The sequence below is a fragment of the Phaethon lepturus genome, unplaced genomic scaffold, assembly GCF_000687285.1.
Source record: "Phaethon lepturus isolate BGI_N335 unplaced genomic scaffold, ASM68728v1 scaffold624, whole genome shotgun sequence".
In the NCBI taxonomy this organism is placed as follows: domain Eukaryota; kingdom Metazoa; phylum Chordata; class Aves; order Phaethontiformes; family Phaethontidae; genus Phaethon; species Phaethon lepturus.
The window spans coordinates 8970-24895 of NW_010535228.1; the positions used below are offsets into that span (position 1 = coordinate 8970).

Genomic DNA, 15926 nt, shown 5'->3' on the forward strand with positions numbered 1-15926 from the left:
TAATAATGAAGCTAAATCTGCAAGTAATACAATTTGATCCACACTGGGGAGATAGAAGTAATATAGAAAGGTAAAAGTGAAAAGAAAGCTGCAAGGAATTTGCAATATGGTAAAATTTGAGCCATTGCAGGATAGTTTGTGGCTGAAGCCAGGGAAAGACTTGGAAAGCCCTGTGAAAAGAGAACGCAACAAAGAGACATAAACCACTAAAAGTTGCTCCACCTTCCTCCTCTTCAGGAACTGAGAGCACACACAAACCACCCTGTATGCTGAACCTACCTGTTCAGAGTGCTACCTTTTCATGCATCCTTCAATGCTGCACACTGGTTTAGCTGAAGGTACATTCAAGGGTGCTAGGGCACAGCATCAAGCACTCCAAGGAGTTATGCTTTGGGAGCTTTACAGCAAGTTATAATCTGTTACCAGTATAAAACCAGTATATATAATGTCATCTAGTCTGTCCTCAAGAAGGTCTGTAACAACAGTAGTTAGAAAGCTTTCAGGGACCTATCTTCCTCTCCACTGCCAACAGACCCCAAAATAAACAGCATCCCTTAAGATACTTAGTATAAGGTTTAAATCTAGATTTAAATGAGGTTCCCATGAAAGTGTCAGTGACTGCCTGGAAATAGCTCACCCAGCAATTGTCTTTTTTCTTAACACAAACCTCTCTCAGGAACTGGGACAGGACATTATACTAAATACCTGGTGATAAGTTGTTGTTTTGCTAAGTATGCTTAAGGGGGGGTAATCTACCATGTCAAAAAGGTAAGATAGCCTTAAGTTGGTAACAACTTCTTTATGGTTTTAGGCAGCAACAAAAGCTGTGCTCTCACACTTAATGATTACACAAATAAGGCAGGCAACTTTGTGCCTTACTCCTCGTAGGGCCTTCGGAGTTCAGTTGGTTTTGAGAACCACCATACAGAATAGGGGAATGACAGGCATGGACATAGGCTAATCTTGTTTGTAAGAAGATCCCTAACTCAATTTAAAAAAAGATACACTACTGTCTTCACAGTACAGGTAATATCTTACACCACCCTTATCAAACTGCCTATTGCTCTGGAGAGCAACAGTTATAATAAGTAATGAAAAAAATCAAGTGTTAGCAACCAAAGCTGGAAATTCCAGCTATGTTTCGGAACACTGAAAGTATGTGAGAAGTGATATTAAAGCAAAATCCCATAAAGCTGTGAGAGACTGGCTTGGTTTGCTTTTATGCCGCATCAAAAATAGTTAAAACCATGGAAGAGAAACAAATGGGAGGGAAAAAGCAAGACTCGTTAGTAACATGGAAACCCAGTACTAAAGAAAATTAAAGCAGTCCATTACATACGAAGGGTCTTTGAGGCTTTTGTTGTTCTTGCTACTATGCTTACTCTAGCAGTTGATTCACTGGTGCAGCAGGGACTGCTACTATTCTGGTCTTTCAATGGTTACCCATTGAATCTCCGTACAAATGCACTCCAAAAAGTGCATCCCAGTAGATGAAGTTGTATAAAGATGTACTCTACAGAGTTGCACACAGTTTTATGGAATATTTTATACTTAAAGGTTCAATTACCACCGTCAACTAAAATAAAATAAAACACAAAACAAAACAAAACAACCTATGCTTTTTGTTGCTTCAGGCTGCATTATTTCAGAGTAACTTAAGAAAGCTGCAAATGGGATCAAAGGAAATCCTTATCCTTAATCTGTGTCACATATTCGTTAATAAGAGAATATGCTGATTCCCTTTTGTTACCAAGACACCAGTGTTGCTGTGGTAACCACACTTACATGAAACAAACTCTACTCACCTGCACAATGATGCCCTTGCTCTTGTATTCTGCATGGAGGCCTCGGGAGAAGAAATCCACAAAAGCCTAGAGAGAAAAGAAAGGAAACATACAGCATGTTACACGTTAAAATGGAAACTATAGCTTGCAGGGTTTCATAAGCGTATTTGAATTACTATTTAGAGCTCCTGTTTTCACAGTGAAAAACCTTAGGTTTTCAAAGAAACTTTGCATATTAGAGCAATGCCATGTGAATAGAAACCCTATGCTTATGAAGTATTTTTACAGAAGTGAGCCTCAATCTAAACAAATAAAACCCTTCTTAGTTTAGAAGGAAAAGGAACTAGATTTGTTACATAAAGCCTAGTTTAAAAAGGAAAGTAAGACTTTGTACGTTCACATTGTTCACTACTTATCTCCTTAGACTTTTTTTCTTTTTAAGAGTGATTTAAGTAGGTTTCTCTTGTGCACGGTTTTTAAAACACAGTGTTTAAATACTTTGTCTCCTGCCTTTACACTTTTAAGAAATGCCACCCTATGGTGATACTCCTTCCTAGTCCTGAAGTCCACCTCCACAGATTTTCTTACAAATTTCTGGAAGTTTTAGAAATTACAAGAATAAAAGTTGAAAGAAAGAAGTGAAAGGGCTTAAAAGGCAGATGCTAGTACCTGCCTTCAAGATGCCCTCACATCTCAGAGCCTCCTCTATAACCATGCTGAGAAAGTATTGTCCTAATAACCCAAGGCTACTCAGCAGTTTAAACCAGCATAGATTGCCCCACCTGGAGTTCTTCTAAACCACCTTTCCAATTCTCCCTCCTGCAGTGCAACAAGACAAAATATCAGGTTCTGCTATGGTTTCTTGTTTTAGTGAACCAATACAGTCAAGTAGGATGAATGGAGTACCTTCAACCGAAAGAACTAAATTATCTTATTCATGCTTGAAGCTAAAATAAATACTAAATAAATTAAGTATTTAAGAAGCAGTTGCTTCAGTTTCAAAACAAACAGCAAAGCTCTAGTATTGCACCTGCTTTACAGTCGTCCTTTGGTCACCATTGTCACCAGTGGATTAACACAAGTCCTGACTGAAACCAGCACTTAAAAGTTTGCAGTGCCCAGTGTTTTTCCTATCAAGGTCACCCCACTGAACTCAGCCTCTACAAAAAGCAACATAAACACTCCCATGCTACTGGGCTATTTCTATAGACACTCTTCTGAGCATACATAAGATCCGAAAGAAAAGTAGGTTTGCTGTGTGGCAGATAGGTCCTCTTATTCTTCATCTTCAAGTTGCATGTGCAAGCTAGGAGGAGACTCATTAAACCAAAAGAGCTTATCTTCTCTCCAACTGTTCCTTCCTTCTCCCTTTCCCACAAGTATAAGTTCTTAATGAAATTCAGTACTCAACATGAGCCAGACTCAAAATCTGGTCTAGCAGCAATGATTTAAGTGAGCTAGCCATCCTACTGCAACAATAAGGCACTTGCACAGACATGCGAATAGTTTGGTGCAGTCCCTGAACACAGTTGCCAGACGTATGTGTGCTAACTGCACAGAGTATATCAATAAACTATTAAAAATAAACCTGTATTGTGTTAATCAAAGTGCTTTGATCACTCAGATTTCTAACTATTTCTACATGACAAGAGTCTTGAAGTCAGTTACTGCTCCAAATATGGAGAGACAGTATAAAAATATTGTCATCCCTACTGGTTGCAAAGACCTCACCATAAAGAGAATGTTCATTTTACATGAGAAGAAAAAGCAACTTTCAGTATCCAAATAAACTTTGGAGTTTTTCTTCTTGAAAAATCTGTTTCAAGACAAGTTGGGATTTCTACCTCCAGATGCTCATGCTCCCCAACAACCTTTAACTTAAAACAGTCTTAATGCCGAGTAAACATCCCCTAAATAAGCAGATAAGCATTGCATGCAGGAAAATTTCTTCTCCTTGGATATCCAGTAACAAAACCAAATACTAAAGACACAGGGGAGGGAAAATCATATTTCAGTTCTTGCACCCTCAGCAAGTTTGCAGATGACACCAAGCTGAGTGGGGCGGTTGACACTCCCAAGGGACGGGATGACATCCAGAAGGACCTGGACAAGCTCGAGAAGTGGGCCTGGGTGAACCTCATGAGGTTCAAAAGGCCAAGTGCAAGGTCCTGCACATGGGTCAGGGCAACCTCCGGTAGCAGTATGGGCTGGGGGATGAAGGGATCGAGAGCAGCCCTGCCAAGAAGGACCTAGGAGTACTGGTGGATGAAAAGCTGGACATGAGCCAGCAATGTGCGCTCACAGTCCAGAAGGCCAACCGTATCCTGGGCTCCATCAAAAGCAGCGTGGCCAGCAGGTCAAGGGAGGTGATTCTGCCCCTCTACTCTGCTCTGGTGAGACCTCAGCTGGAGTCCTGTGTCCAGCTCTGGAGCCCTCAGCACAGGAAAGACATGGACCTGTTGGAGCAGGTCCAGAAGAGGGCCACCAAAATGATCAGCGGGACAGAACTCCTCTCCTATGAGGACAGGCTGAGAGAGTTGGGGTTGCTCAGCCTGGAAAAGGCTCCATGGAGACCTTATTGCAGCCTTCCAGTACTTCAAGGGGGCTTATAAAAATATGGGGACGGACTTTTTAGCAGGGCCTGTTGCGGTAGGACAAGGGGTAATGGTTGTAAACTGAAAGAGGGTAGATTTCGCCTAGATATAAGGAAGACATTTTTCACAGGGAGGACGGTGAAACCCTGGCACAGCTTGCCCAGAGAGGTGGTAGATGCCCCATCCCTGGAAAGACTCAAGGTCAGGTTGGATGGGGCTCTGAGCAACCTGATCTAGTTGAAGACGTTCCTGCTCACTGCAGGGGAATGTTGGACTAGATGACCTTTAAAAGTTCCCTCCAACCCAAAGATTCTATGATTCTCATTAGTATTAATGCAGGTAGATAAGTAAACCTGTCAAAAAAATAGGACTATGTTTCCTTTAAAAGTGTCTCATTTCACTGTAAAATAGGGAATTCTCCACAGGAAGGTTAAAGAGTTGGACTGTGTCTGTTCCTGATAATTAGCCAAAGCCATTGACTTAGACCTGAAGGATACTATGCTTTAAACCCCCTCTATACAGATGAGGAAAAAAACCCTAGAAATTGCAGATACAGTCTTTCTACAGCTACATTAGGGGAGTCACTTTCATGCATACTAATCTTGCTGTGGTACAAGATAAGCAGTGCTGAGAATAGGCAGATTACTCAACCTGTAATTGAGTTTCTTAGGGGGAGGGCAAGAAATATTTGAGATTCTCATTGAAAAAGGACTAACTGAAGCAGTGTAAGGCATATTATCACTAAAATCAGAAGCTCAATTTGTTCCATAAAGCTGAAGGCACTGCCACAACAAAAGTGACCTTTTGTATTAAAGAATGGTGCTCTTAGGAAACAGGTATTTCAGGAGCAAATTTCATCAGGTAAAACTAATTCAGGCTTTCACGATTTCTAAACTTAAATATCCCCTCCTTTAGTATCAATAGTGTGCATCAATTCCTTTCTGGAAATATGAAGACATTACTGAGAGTCTAGAGGAAACGTAGGTCCATTCTGACAGGAGTGACACTACTGAAGGTTTCTTCATCCTGTCAAGGTTCTGCTTAGACTCTGAAATCCTTGAAGTATTTAAGGTAATTACCCGAAAAAGCTGTAGTGTCATACTGCTTTAATACCAGTCTAAATGTCTCTTGCATTTAGTTTTATCATGTATACTTCAGTTCCATACTGTGTACTCATATTCTGTCTTTACAGTGTTAACTGGAAATCTTTTAGGGGAACATTCAGAAGCCCCTTTGGAAAAAAAGTAAAACCAGCTGCAGAAAGACAAAACTGTCCCAGTGCCACAAAGAGAAACCAAAGCAGATAAATTTAACATTAAATGTAGATCCAGAGTAGTAACTTACGAACTGGTAAAATAAACCAGCCTATTGTGGAAGAAGACTGGAAATTTCAGTAAAAGGAATGTTTGGCTAAGTAAGGGGTTTCTCGATGAACTAAAAATGAACATATGAGATACAGAAGCAAGGAGAAGTAACAGAAGAGAAATGTAAAACATTAGTGGGTACTTCAGAATAAAATCCAAGCTAGGAAAAGACTAGCAAAGGACATTAAGGGTAGCAGCAAAGGATCCTACAGGTATACTAGTTTCAGAAGGAATTTCAGAGAAATGGTGCATGAGGGAGACAACCTAGAGATAAAGGAGAGAAAAAGGTTAAGATATTCAACACTTCTCTTGCCTTTGCACAGCCAAAGCCTGCTCACATGCCTCTGCATGCACCAGTTTTGTTTAACAAAAGGGATAGGCAGAGGCAGCAACCATTTAGGGCCTACTCAGAGAAGCTGAATATATTCAAATCCATGGAGCCACCATGGATTCACTTGAGAGTGCTGAAAGAACTAGTCCCTATGTATACAAGTCTGCTGCCTACAAGATCTGAAAAACTGTGGAAACTACAGGAGGTCTTTGACAACTGCAAGAGGGCTAACATATCCCTCCTTGAAAAGGCAAGAATGATCCTGTCAGCTTTAACTCAGTTTGTGGAAAGATGCTGGAGCACTCCTCTTGGAATTCATTTCCAAGCACATAAAGGACAAGAAGATAAATCAGAAGCAGTCAACACAGATTTACCAACAGCAAATCATGTTTGACCAACTAAACTGCTTCCTGCAATGGAGTGGATTAGCTTTGTAGATGAGGGAAACAGATTTTTTTTTTTTTATATACATATAAACTATGTATGTGTGCATGTATGTATATTTTCTCTTCAGTAAAGCTTTTGACACCTCTGCAGCGTTCTTATTTGGAAGTTGAGCAGATATGTGCTGAGACGACAAACTGATGGCCAGACTGAAAATTGGCTGGACCACCAGGCTCAAAGGGCCATGATTAATAGCTTGACATCTGGCTGATAACAAGCAGAGAACCTTACAGATCAATACCAAGGCCCATATTCTTCAGGATCTCCTATCAGCAACCTAGATGATGACACAGAGCACACCCTCAGCAAATTTGCAGATGACAACATTAGATGGAGTGGCTGACATGACAGAGCTTCAGTTCAGAGAGACCCCGATAAACTTCGTTATTGTTAAACATCATGAGTTTTTCTCAAACGGCACAGAGTAAAACGTGAAGTTCTGCATACTGAGTGGGATAATGCCATGCCTTAATTGTGGTCGAGTAGCAGGCCTGCTGCAAAAAAACTGGAATTTATGGTGGCTGACAGGGAGAAGATAAGCCAATAATCCACTCACTGCAAGAACATCAAATGACATACTTGGGCTACATTAGCAGGATGTATGATCAGCAGATCTAGGGAAGTTGACTATTTGGTAATGGTACGGCCCTAGAGCTCTATCCTTTCTCTTACCTGAAAAGCTAAACTTAAGGCAACTAATAAAAAAGAAGGGCCAGAGAAGCAAGCAGAGACTCCTCCAGCAAGCACCATAAGAGTACATATATATTGAAGATTCACATCTTCAGTAAGATTAGGGGAAAGAAGTTTCAAAGTCAAAATAAGAAAGTGTGTTAAAACTTAGTCAATGTCCTTTCTCAACCTCACACTAAGCTTGCTTGGTACACTAGCATCCTTTTCTATGTAAAAGTAGAATGCATGATGAAATACATAAAATAGTCATTTCCATACCAGTAAACCCTTGCACTCATTTTTCTATTGATCTTCCAGCTTCCACTATTGGAAAAAATTAAGTTAGAAACTCAGTACTTCTAGTTCATGAAAGCACCACTAGATGGACACCAAAACATTTATTCCTGTAGTGTTGGCTTATGTTTGAGGCTTGATTTCAGTGTGGAAAAGAACACTTACCTTGGTTGCGGAATAAAGAGTCAGCAGTGGAGCTGGATTCGCCCCAGTAGCTGAGGAGATATTCAGGATCACCCCTTTTGATCTGAAAGGCAGTGAAGATATATTATCATGAAATAAAGGAAACATCTTTCATGTTTCAGAAAATTACTACAAGCCTAAAGAAAACCTTTAGGATGCAACTGAGATTAGGATCTGTTTAAAAACCCCAACCAAATCCTAAATTGAAATTTACTAAGACGACTTTAAGCACAATCTAAGTATTCAAGCAGCTGGTATAAATCAGAAACAACTCCAAGGTCAATATAGCAAGAAAATCAAGCTCCATACATATATACACACACACACAGGGCTTAAACTATGCGAAACCGATTGAGTGAAGTTGGCACAAGTCTGAAAGGCAACTTCTAAATCTAAGGCTAAGGTGGCAGAAATGGCAACACAAGTCCGTTGTATAGTTTACACTTTGATAATCCCTTTTATCTTCTAAATGTTACTTCATCGTCAAGATAGGAAGCATCTGAATCTACTGCTAAAGACAGAAGTGTTTTAATACAGTATTGAAGATATTCAGTGGATGAATACAAAAAATAAGAACTGTTTTACAGCTGTATTACAGTAACACTGAAGGTATTCTACGGTAATATTTCAGTAAGCATACCAGTCTGAAATTAGCTATCACCTATACTCTGCCAAGCACTTCTAAAGCATGTGCAGGTAGGACAGAAAGTGAGACTCCTGGACTTCCCAACCCACTGACTGATTTTGAGCATGTCTATTTCTGAGACTAGTTTTATGTACAAAAACCAGACATATTATTTAGTGCTAGGTAGAAAGAAGAATTAGTTTTTAAAGCTTCAGGCAAATTAGAGTGAGTACACTATTAGAAGGTGCTACCAGACAGTCCAACACAGTGAAAGATGCATCTCTGCTGCTTCTTACCATGTAGTAAATTCAAGCCTTCAGTAAATTCAGTTTACCTGAACCTACTAAGTATGCCATGTTTAGTGCAGAGTGAGAACATTCATGCAGGTAAGGCATCACACAACTCAACTCCTGCAGATTCACATATGAGTTTCTCATCATATTTGTTCATTTAAGCACATCCTGTGCCGCTGCTGCCACAATGATTTAAGTAACCATCTTAAAAACAAACAGTTGAGTTTAAGTTACCATTAAAAATTAAAATTATGTAACTCTGAAAATTGTGACAATAGATTCAAACCAACATGGCTTCTGCCATGACACAAGCATGAATTAAATCTGTGATTGATTCACCTCTAGACATGAGATGGATAATGTGACAGAAAAGAATCATTTCAGTCATTTAGGGTTCTGAACACCTTTGCCAAAGTTCACTGTATTTTTCATGAGTTATCTGCGAGGCTTGGTTGGTGAAATAAAGTAGTAACATGGATCAAAATATGTAGTATGGAGAAAATAAGACCACAAATTAATCATGAATTTTCACGACAGCAAAAGGTTAACAGCAGATGCCAGAAGTTTTTCATATCAAGACAGGTGGTGCTTGTGATATTTATTCATAAGCTCAGATGGGGATTAGAAGTGAAATGAGTATTCATGCAGTTTTTAAGAGATTACCAGATTGGAGAATACTATAAGGAACTTTTTAAAGAGCTTAGACTGCTATGTGAACAGACTACAGAATGGCAGATGAAAAATCAGTATTAACAAAACCAACAACGCATACTAAAGAAAATAACATGAATTAATCATAAACCTTGCAGGACTCTAAATCAACTATCTGCTCCCGAGAAAACCTGAACGTAGTCCAGAAGGAGTTCTCTTTTGTGCAGCAGTCAGCAAAACCAGCCAAAGAACAGGACAGTGGGGATGGCAGGGACAGACCCACCACCACTGAGATCTTGTATTCCAGACTACGGAACACTTATATTTAGAGGGATAAAAGAGGGCAATATTAAGAACCTGATGATTTAAGAAAGAGGAAAAGAAGAAAAAAAAAGACCCTGATAAACTGATTAGGTGAAAAGATTGGTTCAATTTAGCTATTTAAGAGACTATTAAGAGCAGCCACGATAAGAGTATATAGACTAATGAATGATGAAGATCAAGATCTTGATTTATCCTCTCAGAATACAAAAGAAAGATGACATTTATTTAAATGAAAGACTGAAATTTAGATCCGATAAAAGGAAGTGCTCTTCCCCTATTCAGACTGTGGGAGTACTTGCCACAAAACTTAGTTGAGGACAAAAGCTTAACAGGATTCAGAAAAGGATAAGCATTTATATGGATAAACACAAGCTTCAAACTTATAAAACAAACTGAAGCTTTAAAAGAGAGGTTGGCATTCAAGCTGTAAAGCACAGGTCTCGCAGCGTCTGGCTAGACTGCAACTTTTCAGCAGGAGTAATGACCAGCATCTAGGTACAGTGAATTAATGGTCTGACCCAGTGAAGAAAACCCTCTTGGAAACACAACAAATTAATAGCAGCCCCATGCAGAAGCTCCATGTATTGGTCTCTTTGAAGCAGTCAATGCCACTGTGGGTTTTGTGGTTTGTATTTTTTCCTTTATAAAGAAAACAGTCCTAGCCTTAGAAGCTCGTAACTTAAAACCTCGAGATAAAAGGAAACTGAGAAGCATGTGTGTAGGGGGAACACTTCCAATTACTCCAATTACAATTTTGCTTCTCAGAGGAATCACAGAAGAAATGTTTTTAGGGAGGGATATGAAGAACTACGCAAGCATCAATGCGGCAAAAAGAAATTTTGGCTCCATCCAACTCAACTGCGCAGTTAATAAAAAAAAAAAAAGTTGGTCAAGATGAAGAGAGCCAGGCCCACACCCTCACACCTCCCCATCATTCTACCTTAAGTGGTCCAGCACCGGCAAGGCTATATTTAGCCATCTCCCTGTTGCTGTGGCAACCAGCGCCTGCTCCAGCTGCACGCCAAGTGGAAAGAGCAAGCTTCCTCTGTAATGTAATTATGCACTTGCTACTTCCCTGGCAATAAATACCATAGTTTGATATTTGTCTAGAAACAGTCAACTGATTTTTGTTGTTGGTTTTTTTGTTGTTGTTGTTCCCAAAGACATCAAGCCTCAATTTTCTGTTCTATGAGTCTCCCACCTTAGACAGTAGCCTGAAAATTTACAAGGGAACTGCTCATTTAAGTGTAATAGGAAGCTGCAGATTATAAATTGTCACTTTAAGTATTCAGAGCTCGGGAGAGGAGCCACAGCAGAGAATCTAAATGCCATTACCAGAAGTGGCATTCATCTAATGCTGCTATGTTTATTATAAATAAAAAGCAACAGACACACCAAGATGCAGTTGTGTTTTCTCCTTACAGACCTAGATGCAAAGCATGCAAAGTTTGCTCTATTTCTGTATTTGTCTTGTAATGAATATTGGTTTTATGGCAATATAAATACATAAAAGTACACACTATAGCTAGTGCATGATGCTACAGCATATTCACATCTATCTACTCAACATGCTATCCTCCTTGAGCAAGTGAGCAATAACGATGGGATCCCTAGTCTAGTTTTATGCTTAGAGCCTGGAGGCCTTTTTCCTAACCCACAGTCCCACATGAGAAATTTATGGTTGTCCCAAAGAGCAGCTGAGTACAGCTACCACTCACTCATGCCCTTGGATTCGCTGGACATCGATGTCCTCCTGTGGTTACAGACTCTTAGTGGTGTTAATGGCCTGTGAGCTATGACGGTGCAGGAGTTGGCAGCTGCAGACACTGCTTCTGTGCACTGCAAACCCAACAGACTTAAAAAAAACAAACAGAAAATGGAAGCTTTTTCAAATATTTTTCCCTGGGACAGAAATCAAGGCTTTCATTCAAGTGGAGCAGCCATTTAAAGTGGCTCCTCACACACAGGACAAGTTCAAGATGTGTACTTTTTTAATCACTGTTAGCCTTTTCTTTCCAAGCTTCTTCTTAAACATTTATCCTTGAGGCTCCTTGAGATAATCACGTAGTTAGGAAAAGTAAGAAGCAGCATGACATGGTGTGCTCAAGGGTAGTCAGAACCAGAAGTCAGCAGGATCCTGGTTTGCTGCCTTTCATTCAAATCATCTTACCCAGGTTAATACATAACAGAAAAACATACATAGGCTACTCTATAAGTAGAGTATATACTCTATAATCGCTCTGTCCTGAGAAGCTGAAGAGATCAATTCTGCCAAATGGGTAACTACGACCTTTCTTTATACAAAGAAGAGACTGAGGCAAGAAGTTGTTAGAGCTTCAAAGTTCCCAAAATTGATAACAAAACAACATCAAATCCATCGAAAACAGAATGGCTTTGGTCATGTTGGCATCTTCAGAGCACGACGGTTTCACAAACGGCAGGTCTCTTTATCCATTAGTAAGTACATGGGCAAGTAGTAACTTTTGACTTACAAACCCTGAGTAGCTACCACTACTGTACTATAATCCTCATCCTCTAGTCCATCTCTATTGGGATATATTAGAACCTCACCCCAGAGCTCTGTCTTGGGGTCTTCTTTTCTAATTCAAGTTTCTTTACATGAAATAAACTTATTCTTACCTCCTGATTAACTAAAAAAAAAAAAATCTAAGCTTGCCAGCACCCTGATGTGCTAGGCACGAACTCCCATACTGGCCACTAGCTCTGGCAGTTTGCACCCATGAAGAAACTTTGTTTTAGATATGAAACATTTGCTGTGCATCTGTGCAACACTTGAATAATTGAATCCCCATCTGCATTGAAGACTCACAGATAGTGGGACGATACAAGAAATACCATTTTTTTTTCTTAATCTGTCGGATTTGGAGGTTTGCCCCATATATATGCTCCTCTTTCAGTATTTGTTTGGAGGCAACACCATGGTGACTGTCATGCATGGTTCTACACAGCTTTCCTCAGTACTGCGAGCATAGCTTAGGCCTGATGTAGGGCAACCCCCAGCAAGCTGGGGTTAGCACAACAGGGACAGCAAACAGCCTGGGTCGGTCATCATGAGCTAGAAAACAGCCTGGAGGGACTACATGGAAACTGTGCACCTTTTAGTTTCACCTGGGAGCTAGCTAGGAAGTCAGCACCCATCTTCCATGGAGACAGTGGTGTGCACTAACTCTTATCTTATGGATCTGGTCTCCAGTTCTACTTCTCCAAATGATCACAGACCTTCCTCAATATACCTCCTACTGTATAATGAGAACATACTCTTTGCATCCATTTTACTTAGAATGACTTAGAGAAATAGCCTTAAGAAGGTTATTCCCAGGAACTGTAACCACCCCCTCAGAATAGCAGGTTGTTGAGTTAGTGCTGATGAGTCAGACGGGCTTTTTAATTCTGTTCTAAAAGGAATCACCACAACAGTGGAGAAGGGAGAGGAAAAATAAAAAGGGAATCGAGTGGAAAAGGCTTCCACCGTCTGATGATTCATGCACCATCAGCGTGACTCACCCAGTGTTACTCTGCCATTAAAACATGGAGACTAGGCTGATTAGTCACAGTAATGAATTTTTCAAGAAAGGATTCTCCCCTATAAATAATGATGACTTTGTCTGGATAGTGTTAGTGTGACTCACCTTTCCAGCATGCCGGGCAGCACCAATCGTGTCATCTGCAAAAAGAAAACATTCGTGATGGCTGAGAATGCAGACACCAGACAGCCAGATACTGAGGGAAGCCTCCCTTCCTCCCAGGAGCTGCTGTCACCCCCTCCACCCCAACCAAGGCTCAAGGAAGCAGAGACCATACTTTGCGTAGGCAGTTTATTTTTATTCCACCTGGATAACTTGGCTCTATCAAGTAGTGTGTGCACTGAATCTGGTGAACCCATCCATCTAGTAGCATAGGTACAGTAAGAGTAAATTAAAAAATGTCTTCACCACTCTGCAGCATCCATGGCCTCTAAGGAACATTAAAACACCAGAGTACTACAGTACATATATGCTTTCTCTCCCCACAAAAAGCATGAGTTCCTCAAAACTGACTAAATTTACCCCCTATGCCAAGACTCAAGACAATACCCAATGCATTTTAGCTAGGATTACTGACCTGCTGATTTAAAGTTAAAAATAAATTGTGAAGCAGCAAGAGCACTAGACAGAACTAGTGAAGATACAGAAAACATTTAAGACCCCAAAACATTTTTTTGCTGATTACACAGATGCTTTCACACTGAAGAACCTACACCCCCACGAGGAAAGTAGCCTGGCAAACCTCCTCTCTGCTCTGGAAGCTCTTGCGTTCGTTATGACTCTGAGCAATCTATCTGCAACCTGGTTGAAGCATCCTCCAGAACAGTAATATTAAAGCAAGCTTCCCAGTTGCAGACAGAGCAGCTCTCGCAAGGGAAACAAATCAAGCATTGATCCAAACTTTGATGAATTTTTAATTAGTGTGAAATAGTTAAGTTTTCCTGCTACTAATTACTACAATCCTAAAATATAATTTACATCCAAAGTTTCTGGTGGTGGTGAAATTCAGCTTGTGCCAAATACTACCCAGCCCCCAACCAAGCCTGTTAATAAACATCACCTCACTGACACCAAAGACAGATCAGACAAGAAATATAAGTTGTTACCACTTTTCACATCTTTAAAAGGCGTTTCAACAAAGTTCTTTAGAACACAGTGCAGGGGGGAGGATGGTGGTGTGTGTGTGTGTGTAGTAAACTACTAATGGCACCAAAATGTAATGATACTCCCACGGATACCAAATTATCTTGATAGCTTAAAACATGAAACATTTGAGTAGTATGGGTGGAAAAACACACACACACAAAAAGAGATCAGCGTATACAGGAGCACAAGACACCTGTGAGCACTTTTATTACAAAGGAACAAATCTTATTGTAGCAAGCTATTCATATTACTATCACCACTGCATTAGCCCTTATATATGACTGAATCTGGGTTTGGTTTTGTTTGTTTGTTTCTTTTTATTTTTAAATTATGAAACATACTCTTTCAGGAGTAAAGGAGAAAAATCACAAAAGAAAACAAAATTTCAGTTGATTGCAGTTGACACACAAAGAAAACGTTAGAGAAGGGCTGCGTTTTGTATTTTATTGGCATTTCTCACTTAGAATAGATTCTGCCACCAGCCATGCTGCATGACAGCTTCAATAAGGGACTGTACAGGCAGGAGTGCAACAAAGACCTTACTTACTTTCATGAAGTTAGCTGTTGACATATTTAATTCAGCACTGCCCCAGAAGTCAAGCTAAATATTCACAGTCGGTAAACATCGCCAAGCTAAACAGATCTGATGCAACTTCAAAAAACCCCTCTAACATTAAGTCTAAGTATACATGAGCTTTTTCATACACTAATGCTTCAAGAGAGATGTGGAAACAACTATTCATTTTAATATTGAAGGATAAAGAATTATTTGGGATGATTTTAAGGCTAGTTCAAGATTGGCAGTTCTTTTACCTGGTGCAAACTTTATGATGTCTTACATAGATCCCTTGGCAAAAAGCAGCATACTGTTCCTTGCCTCTCAGGGCAGTGTAATGCTGCATATCATCTCCATAGATTGACAGACGGACGTGGACTGAAATTGCCTTCCCTTAGGCAACCCATAAATAGTCTGAAAAAACAATGCAGGATCTCCTATTGTAATGCAGAGGGGACCCCATGTTTGAAACTTTGTCATAAATCCACACAAAAGCATTCATGGTCTAAATCTAAATTGCAACCCACCCAGCAGCTCTAACAGCACATCATGAACTTGTTGCTTACTGTTGATATCCAAACGAGAGCACAGAAAAACATGCCACAATAATTGTTTGACTTATATAAATTAGAAAACTGTGAAGCCATTGACAGCTGAGATACAACAATAGGTACACGATTCCGGCAGAAATCAAGAAGTCTCTCACCACCAGCTGTGTTAAATAGTCTGTTTCTAAAGTTCAGCTGGACAATCAATTTTTCTTCCCTCCACAGAAAACCACTGATGGCAAAACTGGATTTCATACTCAACATCACTTCCATTTGTTTCCATTAAAATTAATATTTTGACAGAATTTCAAAAATCTGCAAAACAGGGCAAAACTGTTTTTCCTATCTGTATTTCTACATCTTGTGATGTGTGAAAAGGGATATATGAATATTCAGTATCTTTATACAGAAAAATACAAAAAAAGTACAGAAAAAAATACCATTTTTTTAAAGAATAAAATAACAGAAGGCAGCTCTCTGAGTCAGTCTTACCTCACCCAGCCAAGTCAACATTCACACTGTTCCAACAGTGCAAAAGCACTATTGGAAAAATGCTGTCAGGGCATTCTGCAGCC

At 39.9% G+C, this 15926-nt stretch overlaps 1 protein-coding gene across 1 annotated transcript in view; it reads right to left on the reverse strand.

Moving 5' to 3' along the window:
- Nucleotides 1-15926, reverse strand: part of HSD17B12 (hydroxysteroid (17-beta) dehydrogenase 12) — a gene marked incomplete at its 5' end in the record, with an annotated part of 36592 nt that overhangs the window by 6187 nt on the left and 14479 nt on the right. Inside the window, 3 exons of the mRNA XM_010285719.1 lie at nt 1806-1871; nt 7646-7727; nt 13207-13241. Of these exons, the coding sequence (XP_010284021.1) occupies nt 1806-1871; nt 7646-7727; nt 13207-13241 (183 nt within the window). The remainder of the gene's footprint in view (nt 1-1805; nt 1872-7645; nt 7728-13206; nt 13242-15926) is intronic.